General features: G+C 47.2%; 1 protein-coding gene across 3 annotated transcripts in view; it reads right to left on the bottom strand.

Moving 5' to 3' along the window:
• REEP1 (receptor accessory protein 1) overlaps positions 1 to 14721 on the bottom strand; it is a 115535-nt gene that overhangs the window by 2211 nt on the left and 98603 nt on the right. For 2 of the 3 annotated variants that reach the window (XM_063078322.1, XM_063078320.1), the window contains 3 exons: positions 13895 to 13930; positions 7341 to 7492; positions 4944 to 5011 (listed from right to left, as the gene is read on the bottom strand). In XM_063078322.1, the coding sequence (XP_062934392.1) occupies positions 4944 to 5011; positions 7341 to 7492; positions 13895 to 13930 (256 nt within the window). Of the gene's footprint in view, positions 1 to 1953; positions 5012 to 7340; positions 7493 to 13894; positions 13931 to 14721 lie in introns of those variants that run through there. The other variant, XM_063078321.1, reaches the window with a different exon arrangement.

Raw genomic sequence — 14721 nt, forward strand, 5'->3', positions numbered from 1 at the left:
CATCCAGAGATGGACTGAAGTGGAAGGGTTGACAGGCACATGATTTAGGGGAAAGGGAATTTCATACATAACAATTTGTTTTGTGGGTAGGAGGGCTTATCAACACTGACTTTACGAGTATAGTTTGAAAATACGGCATCTTATATTAAAGAGTCTACCTAAATGACATTCAAATATATGTATAGCTTTAAAGGTATATGTATAGTTTATTCAAACATATATATAGTTTATTAACACCTACTATGTCCTGGTATATCTACAAATCTGGGTACCTACCTATAAAACTACTAATTCTCATACCAACCTTGCAGAGGAGATATCATTATCCCTAGTCTAGATTTGATGAAACTGAAGCTTAGAGAGGGTTAAATAAATTACCTAAAAGTATAGCTAATAAGTCCCAGAACCCCAGTCTCTTTGAGATCCTGTGTATTTCCCTGTCTTCTAATAACATGAAAATTCATTATCTAAATCAGCAAATGACTGTTCTCTAGCACAGCTGCCCGTAGATCTAAGTAATACACCTTATCCATAAAGATCTCAGCCTCTGAGATCTTTCTAGCACTCTATGACTGTAATCTAGCACTAAATCAACAAGTGACTTCACATTTTTGTCCTAAGACATGAACTCGTTTCAGTCTCGAAAACCCTCATACTTTCCAGAGGACTTTGAGCAATTTTCTCTTTAAAGAAAGAGGCTGGGCCCAGGGACAACCCACCCACTGCTGGAATCCCCATTGGCCTGTGAGCCAGGGTGGGAGGGGGCCAAGGGCCTTAGCCAGGACCCCCAATGATCACATCCAACCCAACCACAACTGAGCCACTGCTGGAACCCCCCACCCCCCAGCTCCAGTAGTGGGGGAACCCATGGACCTCAACTCCGCCCCCCACCTCCACCTCAATTTCCCTACCCCCTCCCACCTGCCCCTCTCACTGCTCTACAACATCATCTATGAATGTAAAAAAAATTTCTTTTTTAAAAAAGGGGGCTGGGTGACAGTACTTATAAATACTAAATACTTCTTTATGATACTGTACCAATTCAGCTTTTAAATTTTATAACTTTGTTTTCCTGATATTTGTCAGCTCTTAACCTGGTTAATCTCAGTACTGCTGACATTGGACCTGGCTCAGTAAATGAATAAATGAATGGATTTCTTTCTTTCCATCTCTTTTTCCTGCTTTCAGTCCTCTGAATCTGCTTCTTTTCCTGCTACTGCTTCACTTTACAGTCCTTGTGTCAGACATAAAATATAGAACTATAAAAGCAAAGAAAATGGGCCTGTCTTTAATTTTAATGTTTTCAAATTTTGAGCTTCCAAGTCTTTATGACCACTTAAAGAAGCTTGAGAGGACTTGTTCATATGTATTTTTTTTCCTTTTTGGTGGCTGGCCGGTACAGGGATTGAGCCCTGGACCTTGGTGTTATCAGCACCATACTCCAACCAACTGAGCTAACCAGCCAGCCCAGACCTGTTCATATTTTAAAGGGCTGCTATCGGGATAACAGCATCCCTACACCCACAGTGGCCCTGCATGTGCACCAGCCACCCTGTTCTGACCTGTGCAGGCACTTTCCCATTTGCAGATGAAGAAATGCTCAGAGAAAGAGAACGACAGACCAAAGGTGGTCTGTTTGCAGAATTAAAACTGCCTACCAATGAACTACTCTATTGGCACAGCTATTCAGTTTCCACTGATGATCTTTAAAAATGTAAAACAGTGATACTTTCAGGTTTATATTTGTGTAATGAACTGGTTTTCAAAACATTCATGTCATTTAATTATTTTTCCTCCCAATAATCCTATGCAATAGGCATGGGGCCAAGTCACCAGGCCAGTTAGTTGCTGAGCACTCAGCTTCCAATCCTTGCTACTTTTTTTTTAAAAAGTATTTCTTCTTTCTTCATAAGCCCAACATTACAAAGATGTTTTTTAAAAGAAAAATGTTAAGACTTTATTCAAGATGTATACCAGGCATTATAACAAAACAGTAGAACTTCAACCTTTGGAATACTGTAATTTTACATCCCTTTGATGCACGGTCCAGTGAACTATTTTATTACAGATCGTTCTTTAGGGACTACAGAAATAAACTAGAGGAAATGTGCACAGTGTCACAATCCAGAATATGAGCTCTTTGTATGCTGTTAGAGGATGAAGCATATCTCTTGCCATTGCAAATACTGTGCAAGGTGAAAAACTAGGAAGATTCAGTGATGGTCATGGTTGACAAGCACTCTCATCACAAACACATGGACAGTTTACCCAGGAGAATACACATGTCAGAGGCCAGCAAAGTAGGCAAGCGAGTCACATAAAGCCAGGAGGGATTATGACTAAACTCTTTAGTTTATAAGCACAAGACCACATCTCACCTTCTCAGAAACAGAACTGGTGCTTAATGGCAATTAACTAAAAGTTAGGACATGAGAATTACAGACTTACGAGCTAGCATTTTGTAAACAGCCTGTGTCAATAAGCCAGTAAATTATAAACATTCAGTTATATCCTCTAGACAGAACACACCACTACGTGTACACTTATAGGCATTCACATTTTATGTCAGTCCATACACAAATATACAGCTTGTGGATAAGTAAACACATTTTTGCCAGAAATATGACAGCTGCTCTCAGTTGTACAGTGAGTGTCTTTAAGAGAGAAACCAACTCCCTAATGAACACTTGAAGGAACGTTTACATTAAGACAGCAGTTTGTATACCTTTATATTTTTAAATCTTGAATAAGAAGTAATACAGCATGTCTGAGATTAGAGTGCTTCAAACTTTTTTTTGGCATAGTTGAGTGCAAACTTGATAACCTGTACTTGTTACAATTTTCCATTGTGAAATGGTGAAAATATAGCTTGTTCATAATAGGCTTTTAAATTCTGCTGCTAAAGGCATTTATTTTAGAAACAAAAAAAAAAGTTGCTAAAAAGCTGCTTAACTTAAAGCCTTTTTGCACTTGTTTCTGATAATTCCAGGTACTGTCAACTAACAGGTAAGTAACATTTTAAAGAGTATTTTTTCCTCGAACTATTCAGTGAGCTCGAAGAGAACAGATTTTCTGTCTTCCTCAACAGGTTTAGGTATTGGTAGGTGAGGGGCACAATGAGCAAATGTCCTCTAGTTGCCCTCTCAGCCACAATTTGCTTTTAGTTTATTTTCCTAAATCCTTTTGTAAATCACAAAATCACCTTCAGAGGAACTGTGAGAGGAAGGGATTTCAATATGTGTATCTGGAAACAGTCAACTTCAAATAAAACCCTTTCAGAGGTGGCTAGTATCCAGCTAATGTGTAATCAGCCAAGGCCACTGATAACATGTTTCTGTAGCCTAGTAATGGAGCAGTTTTTAATTGGGCCTGTTTGTAGTTGGTTGACAGTAAGTTCTATGTGGCATATAACACTAATTTTCTAGTCTTCAGGGCATATCTACAAGCAAACACAGTCCAAATATTATGAGTAACTGGGTTGTGACCACTGCATGCATTACACTGAAAGAAAACACCAACTCTAAGCACAAATATACTAGTCCTACATTTCGGCTCAGCTTTCAGAGGGGAGAGAAGCTACCTCAGACTACAGTGCCATTTAAACCAGATTCTTCTTTTCAAATAAAATTTTCAAATCTAAGTAGGGAGTCTCCTCAGCTAGTGCTTTATTCTCTGACTAAGCAATCTGGCTTGTATAAAATATCTGGTTAAGACCTAGAGCGCCCATGAGTGTGAGTCTGTTCCCATTCACATGCGCACAGGCCAGAAGGGAACAGAAGGTGTGAGCCACAGCTGCCCATGAATCTGAGCAGCATGTCTTATCCCTAAAGACCTCAACCTCTGAAACCTTTCTAGAACCCACCATCTTGATTGTTACACGTGTGTCTCATATATTTTATAGCATTTCTGAAACAGCATAGTCCTAGGGTTTTTCCTATTGTTTGTTTTTGCTTGGGGTTCTCCAAAATAAGGTGCTCAGATTATAGTCTCCTCTACCCGGGGAAATTAATCACTATAAAGGAGAAATAGTCATTTGCCAGCACTTTTGAAACACCCAAAATTATTCCTCCCAACAGCTCTATGAGTCCCTATCCCCAAGAAGTTTTGCTAAGGGTGAGCCACCTGCCTAAGGCAATGTTATATCCCCCGAAAAGATTCAGAAGTTCCTGATCCTGAATCCAAGGAAGAGACAAGCTTCCTGTGACTCCATAGCTTTTCCCTTGACCTCTCATGACACTCATCTCTGCTGCTAAAATATCTCTTCATTTCTAATTTCTCTGGCCTATTGACTAAATAACTATTTGAAGAATATGGACTATCTTCCCACAGGAAAAGGGATGTTTTACCGGAGCTGTATTTGGAAGTTTTATAAGCATATCTGAGACATTCTCTAGAACCAAAAAAAAAAAATTTTTATATTTGTTTTTGCAATTTTCTTACATATCAGAATCTCTGGCAGCCCTTGCAAGTCCATTATATTAAGCCAAAAGCCGTAAATATGTACATCATAGTCAAAATATTAGTACCAAGAACAAAAAAAGTTTTAAAAAATTGCTTTGTTTGCATTTACAGAACTAAAAACTAAGTATGCAACAGATAAATTACAAATGTACATCTCAGCAGCATAGGGGCGATTCTCTTACATTTCTAAAAACGCACTGCTGTCTGTAACGATAATCCAACTGCAGAAAATTACTAACCTCAGATGACTTAAAGGTCACCCCCCACCCCCACTACCTTTCCCTTTAGCCTCTCCCCAGCAAAATAAAATGAAAAAATTAAAAAAAAAAAAAAGTATAAGAGGGGAGAGGGAAAAGGCCATGTCTGTGAGGCGGCACACTCAAAGCACACCAAGCTTGCAGATTTCTGTTATTAGTGAATAGCTCTTTAAGGCAGAGAAGAGACATTCTGTGGATCCGGTGCTGTTGGCTCATCTCACTCACGTGGTTTCAGTGGCTGAGGATGAGGTACTTTTCTTCCTGAAGCGATATCGAAGGATTCTAGGCGGTGCCTGTAGAGAAAACAGAAAGAAAGGTATCCCTCAATTTGACAGAATATGGGATCTTTTGGAGACAGCACCTGGATGGGTTTGTGTTGAGGCATCCAGTTCCTTTGGCCAAAAGCCCATGTATGTGGCAGCTGGCTGGGGCTGGGGTCTCCCTCTGAGTCTTCCCAACAGGAATCGAGCACCAGAGTCACATTCCATGCATCCTCGTAAAGCTGAGCCATTGAGAAGGCCACGTCCCTCTTGGCTACTTCATGCTCTCCCAAGTCCTGAGCTCTCCCAAGCAGATGGTTGTGCAGAGGAATGACTCATCTTTCTTGTTTTCCAGAGCAAAATAATCTTAAGTGACTCAGCGAAGAGAAACGCCTCCCCATCTCTTTCCTTTATGTTATTTCCTTTGGGAACCAGCTTCGTATTTCTTTGTATGTGTTTCAAATTTCTATCGCAAAATTTCCAGTCCCCTTTCTGAATGTGAAACCCTTTAGTGCACAGCAAACCACACCATGAAGGCACACACCACTTTTAAGTATAAAGGGTTCCACCTCATCTCCCCCACAGATGACTCTTCAGGGACCCCTCCTTCTGTGAGATACACAAATCACAGGAGGAATTACTGTTACAACAAAAGGAAAGGGACACATTTCTCCTAGCACAGCATTTAGGGGTTCACACAACTGACCCTAACCTACCCTCAGGCCCTGTCTCTGTCCACTTCTGTGCACATACAGAAAACTTCTTCCTCTGCACTATGTCCTTTCCCACCTCTGTTCATTTTGACTGGAAGCCCTTCCCTCCCTTCTCTGTCTTGCACATTTCTGGTCCTCCCAAGGACCCAGCTCAAAAGTCACTTCTGCAAAGGTTTTCCTAAGCCCCTCTCGCCACTGCCCTGCCACACACAACCAGGCTTCGTCACCTCCTTCAGTGTTTTGTACGTGCCCCACAGCAGAGGACTCTGCTCCTAGAGTGGGGTACATGTTCTCTGCTCACTGTTTCCCCACCAGACTGTGAACTACCTGTGGGCAGGCCCATGTCATGGTCACCACCATTTCCTGGTGATTAGCTCAGTGTCAGGCAGGCACACGAAGGGGAGGGGGAGTGAATGAACCCGAGAACAAGCCTAGGCCCTGACACGAGTCCTCAGGCTGCAGTCTTACCACTGGGAAATGCTTACCAACCACCTCTGGACACAGACTAAAAGAAGCAGCAGTGTAACCTGCCTTTTTAGTAATCTGCCTCTCGGCAGGCTGTTTAACAGTAAATAGTCAAGTGGTTTGTGCAGCTTTAAAAAACAAAACCAAAACAGCACAAACCCTTGGGCCCCAGAACGTTTTAGGCTGGGCTCCTCTCCTCATCCGGAGGCTGCGCAGGCCATAATGCCCATACCAGACTCCTCCAGCAGCGTTCCCAGCCCACAACATCTTTTCCCAAACCTTGTAACTTCGAAATCGATCCACATGTGCCTGACCTTGGGAAGGAACAGATGGTCTCCTGCACACAGAGGTGGCCATAACTATTGTCCTAGTGTGCACAGGAACGCTAGGCCTCTATGTTTGTGGAGGGGAACGTTTCAATGCGCCTCCTCATCTGAGTCTCACAGAGGGCTCTACTCTGCGGATAGGGGACTCCCAACTTCCCACAGGCAGACTCTCAGGCCGCAGTTCTCAGGAGATGGAGAACAGGAGAGGAGACCTGAGGGGGCAGAGAGGAAGACTCTGCAGGTCTTGCACCTGAGCCCATGACCAGTGACTCCCTACCACATCACAGAGCAAGGCCCATGAGGCTCCAGGCTTGGCTCTCCTGCTGCCAAAACTCCATCCACATATACGACTGGCAGTAGTGAATATGTCAAGTGTCTTGTTTTTGGTAATTTTAAAGAGCTGTTCCTCTTTAGTAACATTTTATGACTAGCTCCTTCATATCAGGTGCTATGCTGTGTTGGAGATAAGTGATAAGCAAGCTTTATTTATAAAAAACTTGTCAAATAACACATTCTGGGGTTTTTTTTCCCCCAAAACACTCATTTGGGTTGCTTTTCACTCATACATCATCTTAGGTTAGTGGTTGTTAATATCTGGTAGAAAAAACTGTTGATGTTTTAGCATTTCTGCTATTTTCTAAATAAAATTAGTAGGGTCTTTTTATTCCCCTTGGGAAATAGGTGGATGCAACCTAGTGGCTTGTCCTACCTGTTTGATGGAGGGAGATCTTCCCACCCTAGGCACTCAGAAGATAGTGGATGCCCCAAGAGATGCTGTTTTCAGGATCCCCCCAGATCTCCAGGACAAAGTCCTTGTGCAAACACATGCTCCAACCCACAGCCCCAGACACCGTGTACCTCCAAGGGCAATTCCGTTCTTCGAGGTGCCTTATACTTGTACATGAAATCCAGCAGGTCTTCCTCCTCCTCGTCAGAAAATGCCAATGGGTTTTGGACCTGGTGGGGCTCCCATGCCTTCACACCACCCTCATTCACATCTCCCTCAACCACTTAATGTGCATTTGCAATCTACACAGAGGAGACAAAGTAGAGCGAGGAGGGGTCAGTGTAGAAAGAGTCAAGGAAGGGCAAGGTTAGGCACACAGCACGACAAGTCAGCCCTGTTAGGACAGCTGAGGCCCCTGTGCGTGAAGAAGCAGCTGATCTCTTTGGGCCTCCCTGCAGGGCCTCCAGGATTGTGAGAGTGCAATTGTAAGACTCGCCAGCACTGTGCACAAAAACAACCACAGGCTCAGAACCTACCAAAAAACTACCAAGGGAGGTTGTGGGGGCACTGCTTCCCTGGGAGAAGAAAGAAGCCACCTTAATTGACACATATCCAACCCTCCAGCCTAGACCTGTGACTCCACACCACAAGAATACTCGGGGAAAGAGTTCCCTCTAGAAAGGAGAGCAGCAGTGACTTCGAGGGAGGAAAGCACAGTTTCCATAGTATACACAGAAGCAATGGTGACAGTGCATTACGCTTGCATATCCAGCTCCACAGATTCTTTAAGAGACAAGATATAAAATGCCAGGAAGCTTTGAGGGATAACCTTAAGCAAATCTATGTAGATTTTTCATTTCAAAGGCTTCATCCTAGAGAAGCAGAGGTGCCTAATGGAAAGAGAATCTGACAGTAGTCTCCCCCACCAAAAAGAAAATGTCACCAAGATTCCTGTTTTAGTCTGCCTTGGATAAATCCACAGGAAAAGCTCAGAATTAATCCATCTTATTGAACGCACAGTATTTTAACAATGTTAAATGCTAATAACATATTCCATGTCATCCGGCCAGGAGATTCTACCTTAGCAGAGATACAAAATATTTTCTGCCTGTACCCAGCTTATCTGACATCCACAGACACATCTTTCTATGCTTCATATGTTGTTTTTACCTATAATCACCGGAAGCAGAGCTAGGGAGCCCTGTGGTCATTGGCCCACCACCCTGAAGTCTACAGACAGAAACCAGAGATCTTCCCGGGATACCACCTACTGCTCCTAAAACATGTTCAGGCACCAAATGTGCTCTCTCCATCAACAGGGGACTGGCCAGACTTTAATAGCACTAGACGTCGAGCAAAACTAACAACTGAACCCTGATCTTGAGCAGCGTTGCCAGTTACTGCTGCTGTGCTCCCCAGTAGCCAGCAGGAGGCAGCAAGACAGCACAGCTGCCTTGACCAAGACTCGAAGCTGAATTGAAGGCTGGGGAGTGATTTGCTCAGACTGTGTGTGCCTTAGTAAGGGCCTGAGATCCTTAGCCTTCCTTTGATTTGTTTTAGTCTGTGCTTCCCCCAGCCTGTTTACTCCAGGTGTAGGTTGTCTTCTGGTCCCTTCCTCTGCCCAAAGCAGCTGCACCCTTAGAACCCTGTTGAACACAAAGACCAGCAACTCCAGGGAGCTCTCCCTGGCCTCCCCCTACTCTGAGACCCCAATAATGCTTGACATCTGTACCACATGGTGTGTGCTGTGTTCCCTGGTTCTCATGTCAGTCTCACTGCCTGAGCCCAAAAAAAAGAGTCCTGAGGTTTGGGGGCCATTCTGATCTCTCTGAGCACCTGACTAGGGCTGGGCGCACAGTGGCCACCATCAACTAAACTGAGTGGAATACTGACACCATCTCAGAGCTCAACACCCATCCACCAAGCAATTTCTTCTGGACACACATACCTCCTGCCTAACAGCAGGAAAAAGAGACAGAACTGTCCAGGACAAAAAGCCCTGAGAACAAGGCAGAAACTGCAGAGGCAGCCTGGCCAGCTCCGCTCAAGCAGGAAACCAGTGTTGTGGAGGTGGGGTGGGCTCTGGTTCGAGTCTGTGCCTCTGCACATCTGGGCCCAGCACTTTCCTGTACTGATCGCTCTGGGCTTGTGAAGGTGGCCCAGAGTTACCATGAGATCCTCAGGCACCTAGCAGCTCAGCCCACTCCTCCATTCCGAATTCACTGAGTCTGAGCAGTGAACTCACACATAACCACAATCATAATCATCACAGCCTCAGGACTGAAACCAAAATGGCTTTATGTGTGTTCTCCACTGCATTCTTGAGCAAGGACTACAGGGTAGGACAGACATGACCCTCTGGTCCATTTGGAGCGATGGCCAACGGGAACCCAGATGTTCAGGCAGCAACAGGAAACGAGGGCTCAGCTCAGCAGAGGCCAGGAGCAAAGGAGGCTGGCGTGGGCGGCTTGGGGGCCAGAAGCAGCCTCAGATGGAAGGTGCAGAGAGAACCTCCTACATGGGGAAGAACCCTTCTGGTCACTGTGTTCACTGAAGATTCTTGCTGAGTGTTGTTTGTAATATTTCGCTGTACTCTCAGGACCCATGAGAACATACCTCAGGACAAGCTGAGCCACCGAACCTCTGGCTATTGCTTTGTGTACACTGCATCTCTTGACTGTGTACACTGCATCTCTTGACTGTGTTCCCTCTCTACAGTGGCTGTGAGGAAGCCCCATTTCTCTGGCAGTCTACACCTTGATGGCAGGCATTTTAAGTGTTCTTCTCACCCCTGACTCCATCTTACTTGCCCACTCCTTGTTTCATCTTTCTTCCTTTGTTCTTATATATTATATATATTTCCACAAGCACACTTAAATCCTTTTTGACACAGGGTGGAGTATAAATGGAGAAATAAACCCCACAGAACATGATCCCACTGAGGGCGGCACTGGGGTGAGGATGAGGATGAGTAGCTGGGCAGAAAATTCAGCAGTGTGCCTCCTCAGTGTTCTTGTCCCTGCCGATCTAAACAGAATTTGTGACCGATAGGTCCTTACCCCTGGCAACAGGCCTGAAAGGGTATTGCTGCCACATCTTGGTACACTGATGGTCCTGGAGACAATTTGTGTGGGAGGAGAGTCTCCCATGCAAGGCCATGGCCACAACCACCACCTCCAAGTCTCAGGTGATGGCAGCCAAGGCCTAGGGCCCCCAGAGCTGCCACCAAGGTGACTGAGGCTGGAAGACCTCTAGGACACAGTAGGGGTCCCCGTTGTCTTTCACAGCAGGAGAATGGGTGTATGGCCTCAGCTGACATTTCTGTATTAGGAAACGTGTCAGCAGAGCTACAGCAGGCTGGGCCACGGGCTCCACCTCTTCTCTCTTGGGGGAGGGGAGAAGGGAGTGGGGCGGAACTGGCGGAGTCTCCAAGCCCTTTAAAGGTCTGAGCAGAGTCGCCTGCTCAGAGCCTTGGCAACCCCATGCCGCAGTGCAGAAGAACATTCCCCAGGTTAGCAAACACACCCCACACAGCACACGTTAGTGGAAGCATTAAGGGAAGGCAGCAAATGTGTCTGAAGAAGAGCACGCCCATCCAGAACACTTACATCCGCGTCCCCAACAGCCACCAAGGAGAGAGAAAAGAACATTTTGTTAGGGAAAGGTCTTTGTGCATGAAACTCACACATGTGCGTGTGCAAGCACGCACACCCATGCACACTCATACACACACTCACTTCCCATGCGCTAAACCTCGACAACTCCTCCTGTTGTGGTCAGAGGAAAGATCCTGTCCAGGAACCACACTCAATAAAATGCATTTCTCTCTCTCTATCTCAATCTCTATCTCTCTAACAGACAGTAATCCAGTTCTATATTGCATCAAGGTAGGCAGAGAGAAAACAGGGGAGTAAGGGTGGTGGAGAAAGATAATAATAGAAGTACAGAAAAAGGCAGGAAACAACAGGGAATCAGTGGAGAGAGGGGAGTGAATGGAGCAGAGGTGGGGAGAGAATTTTCTCCTGGCATCTGAAATGCGCAGCTTAGAACTGAGGCTCTGCCCAACGCCTGCAGCTCTCTGAAGCCTCTGAGTTCTGCTGTTGTGCTGTCACTGCCCTAGGATGTGCTTATTAGCCTCCCAAATGCCCACTTTTCCTTCCCTCCACCCCCACTTCAGAATCAAGACCTGGATTTACAACCCCTAGAAAACTTCCCTTTGTGCTCAGGGATCCTGGGGCTCTATAAGGCCCCCCAAAGGACTTGAAGCTTCCCAGGCTGTGGCCTGAGCAGTCCCCCACAAAACATCAATTCAGGGGACCAGGAAGAAAGGGTCTATGACCCCCCCTGAAATCCTCCCTCACAGCATTGCTGCTCAAGAGTCAGCCTCCAGCCCTGGGTGCCAGACAAACCCCTTCCCCCCTGGCACCACCTGCCAACACTTCACAACCCAGCAGGCTCTACTGGCAGAGAACATCAGAGCTGGACCAACCACACCGCCTTACAGGAGGGGAGACTGAGGCCTAGGGAACTGAGTCATCCGATGGTTTCTCGGGGAGAGGAGAGGAAGAACTCCAGGGCACTGGGTGGTAAGAGGCCCTTGGAGAGGTCGAGGCCCAAGAGCAGGAGAGTTGGGGCAGAGGCTTCCAGGTCAGGACCCTGAGCAGGTCCAACCCACCTGCTGCCCACTCCCCAACAACTCCCCTCCCTGCAGCTCCCCTGCCCACTCTGGGATGAGACACCAGAATCCCCACCCAGCCCACTGAATCCTGGACACACTCTTGTATACATGCAGCCTGCCACAGTGGCCCTCCCAAACCAGTCAGTTCCTACAGTCAACTGCAGTTAGATTTAAATACACTGGGAACGCAGCCTCTGATTGTGAAACCCCCAGGTGTGGTGGCAGGTGAGGGCTTCTGAGAGTAGCACACAGCAGGGAAGAACGGAGAAGGCAGCTTTACTCTCTCTGGTCCCTCAGGTGGTGACATCCCAGAATTAGAGGCTTTTGGAATGGAATAGACAGAAATAACCACAGTCACCTGGGGCCCCGGGGACTGCATTGTTGTTTCCCATGAACTAGTATGTCCACCAGGCCCAAGTCCTAGCATCCAGCACTGGAACCAGCTGTGTGCAGCCCCTCTATTTCTGATGTGGATTGGGACACACGCTGGCTGGAGTGAGAATAGTGGGCGAATGCTGGTCTCTTACTGTCCCCTGGCTCAGCACTCCTCTGACAGTTCAGCTTGGCCTTATGGCCTCCAAAACCCCCAGGTCTTCCATAGCCCTTAAAAAGCTTAGCACTGAGAAGCCTTAAAAATGAAGAAGTGGAGGAGACAGGACACTTCACATAATGCAGTTCCATGTCCTGCTCACCACCTATGAGGGAGGGCCATGCCATGCCCACAGGGGAGCCAGGCAGGGGAGATGGGCTGGGTTAGTCCAGCACCCTCTGCAGTCCCTAATGTGTGTAGTTAAGGTCAAGCAAATAGGAGGTGCAGGTCATGAGAGAACAACTCAGCCAACCCGGGGTGGCCATGGCTCCACCAAGCCGTCACTCACACATACACTGGGAGGGCAGCAGCAGGAGTCCCCACCCAGAACTGTGAGACCCCAGGCTCATGCCCTCTCCAAGAGGTCCCTGGCTGCTCCAATAATAATCATTTAAAAAGCCCTTTTGCAGCCATTTTCACAACAGCACAGTGAGGTGGGGAAGCAGGGATCTTTATCTCCATTGTAAGAGGAAGAAACTGAGGCTCAGAGTGGTTAGGTGATTCACAGAAAGTTGCACAGCTAGTAAGTCGCAAAGCAGGACCAGGGCTCCCTTGGCTGCACCAGGACCAGAAAGCCCTGGAACTGTAGAGCTTTGTCACTTCAGAGGACCTGGGTAAGTTCCTGTGTCCTCATCACCCAGAACATGAGGAAGTATACTGCTGTCTCCTTTGACACTCCTCCCTTCAAAAGGTGGAGATTCATTCTCCTCCCCTTGAGTGTAGGCTGGACAACAAACAGAATAAGGCAGAAGTGGCAGATGTGACTTCAAAGCCTAGGTCATAAAAGGTACCGCAGGGCCGGTGCACTTGGGAGAGTGCGGTGCTTGGGAGCGCGGCGGCGTTCCCGCCACGGGTTCGGATCCTATATAGGAATGGCCGGTGCGCTCACTGGCTGAGCGCGGTGCGGGCGACACCAAGCAAAGGGTTGCGATCCCCTTACCGGTCACAAAAAATGACAAAAAAAAAAAAGGTACCGCAGCTTCCTGCCTGCCCTCTCTCTCTTGGATCACTTACTCTAGGCCAAGCCACCTGCCATGTAGTAAGGACACTCAAGCAGCCCTAGAGAGGCCTATGTGGTAAGGAACTGAGGCCTCCAGCCAAAAGCCATGACAGAGCCATCTTGGAAGTGGCTCCTCCAGGCTCAGTCAAGTCTTCAGATGATTCAGCCTTGGCTGAAGTCTTGACTGCAACCCGTTGAGGGACCCTGACCCAGAACCACCCAGTTGAACAACTCCCAAATTCCTAGCCCACAGAAATGGTAAGACAATGTGTTTGCTGTTTTAAGGGGCTAAGCTCCTGACCCCTCCTCTGTAACCACGCAGCTGAAAGGGAACCCCAAGGTCAGGTGCCAGCTCATGGTTAGAATCTTCTTTGGAGGCGAGAGCCCAGCACGCTGCAGAGGCTGGCTGCTTACTCACCTTTCCGGGTCCTGCAGGTGGAGCAGCAGGTACACACTGTGGGAACGGGGTGGGGGCACCATCAGTGACATCCCCCACTGGACAGGAACCAGCCCAAAGGCAAACAGGGAGGCCTGGGTGAGCTGTGGGGATCCTAGTGTGTTCAATATATGGGTCCCAGAAATGTGGGTCTCTGCAGAGACACCAAGGTGGAGAAGAGGAATCATCTCAGATCCAGCTTCCTCTCAGGTGCTAGAAAATACCCTCACCTGGCCCATAGCCCTAAAGACGGGGATGGGGTCAAAGTTTGCTCTGGGAAATAACGCCAACCACCCCTGCCCAGAAGCCTTCTCCTCTCTATGCCTTCCAGTTCAGAATGTCCTCCAGGAAACGTCCTCAGACTGACCTCTGAACCCCAAAGTCCTTAGTGGCTGTGCATTTGGCCGAAGGCCTAATTGGCTGCTGCCTTGCACTCTTCATCGGTCTTGCACATCTGAGCCTTGGCGAATAGTAGGTGCTCACTAAATACATGCTGACTGAGTGACTCCAAGTGCTTGGAAGGCCAGGACCATTCTTTCAACTCCCTTGGTACCCTTCCTAGTGTCCAATGCTAGGCATTCAATATATGGTGTCTAAGTACCTTCCAGTTCACCCTGCAGACAGGGCAATGTCAGTTCCTGCCCTTCCTGACCCCTGGAGCAAGGAGGAAAGCTCCAGGCAGGTGAGGGGTCAGGTCAGATGCACTGCCCAACCCCAGCCTGGGTGCTGAAAACAACAGAAAAGAACTATCCCTCTCCATCCCCAATGCCCAGACCCTGTGTCCTCCCCTGACCACATGCAGGGCCTCT

This window comes from Cynocephalus volans, chromosome 14, assembly GCF_027409185.1.
Source record: "Cynocephalus volans isolate mCynVol1 chromosome 14, mCynVol1.pri, whole genome shotgun sequence".
NCBI lineage: Eukaryota > Metazoa > Chordata > Mammalia > Dermoptera > Cynocephalidae > Cynocephalus > Cynocephalus volans.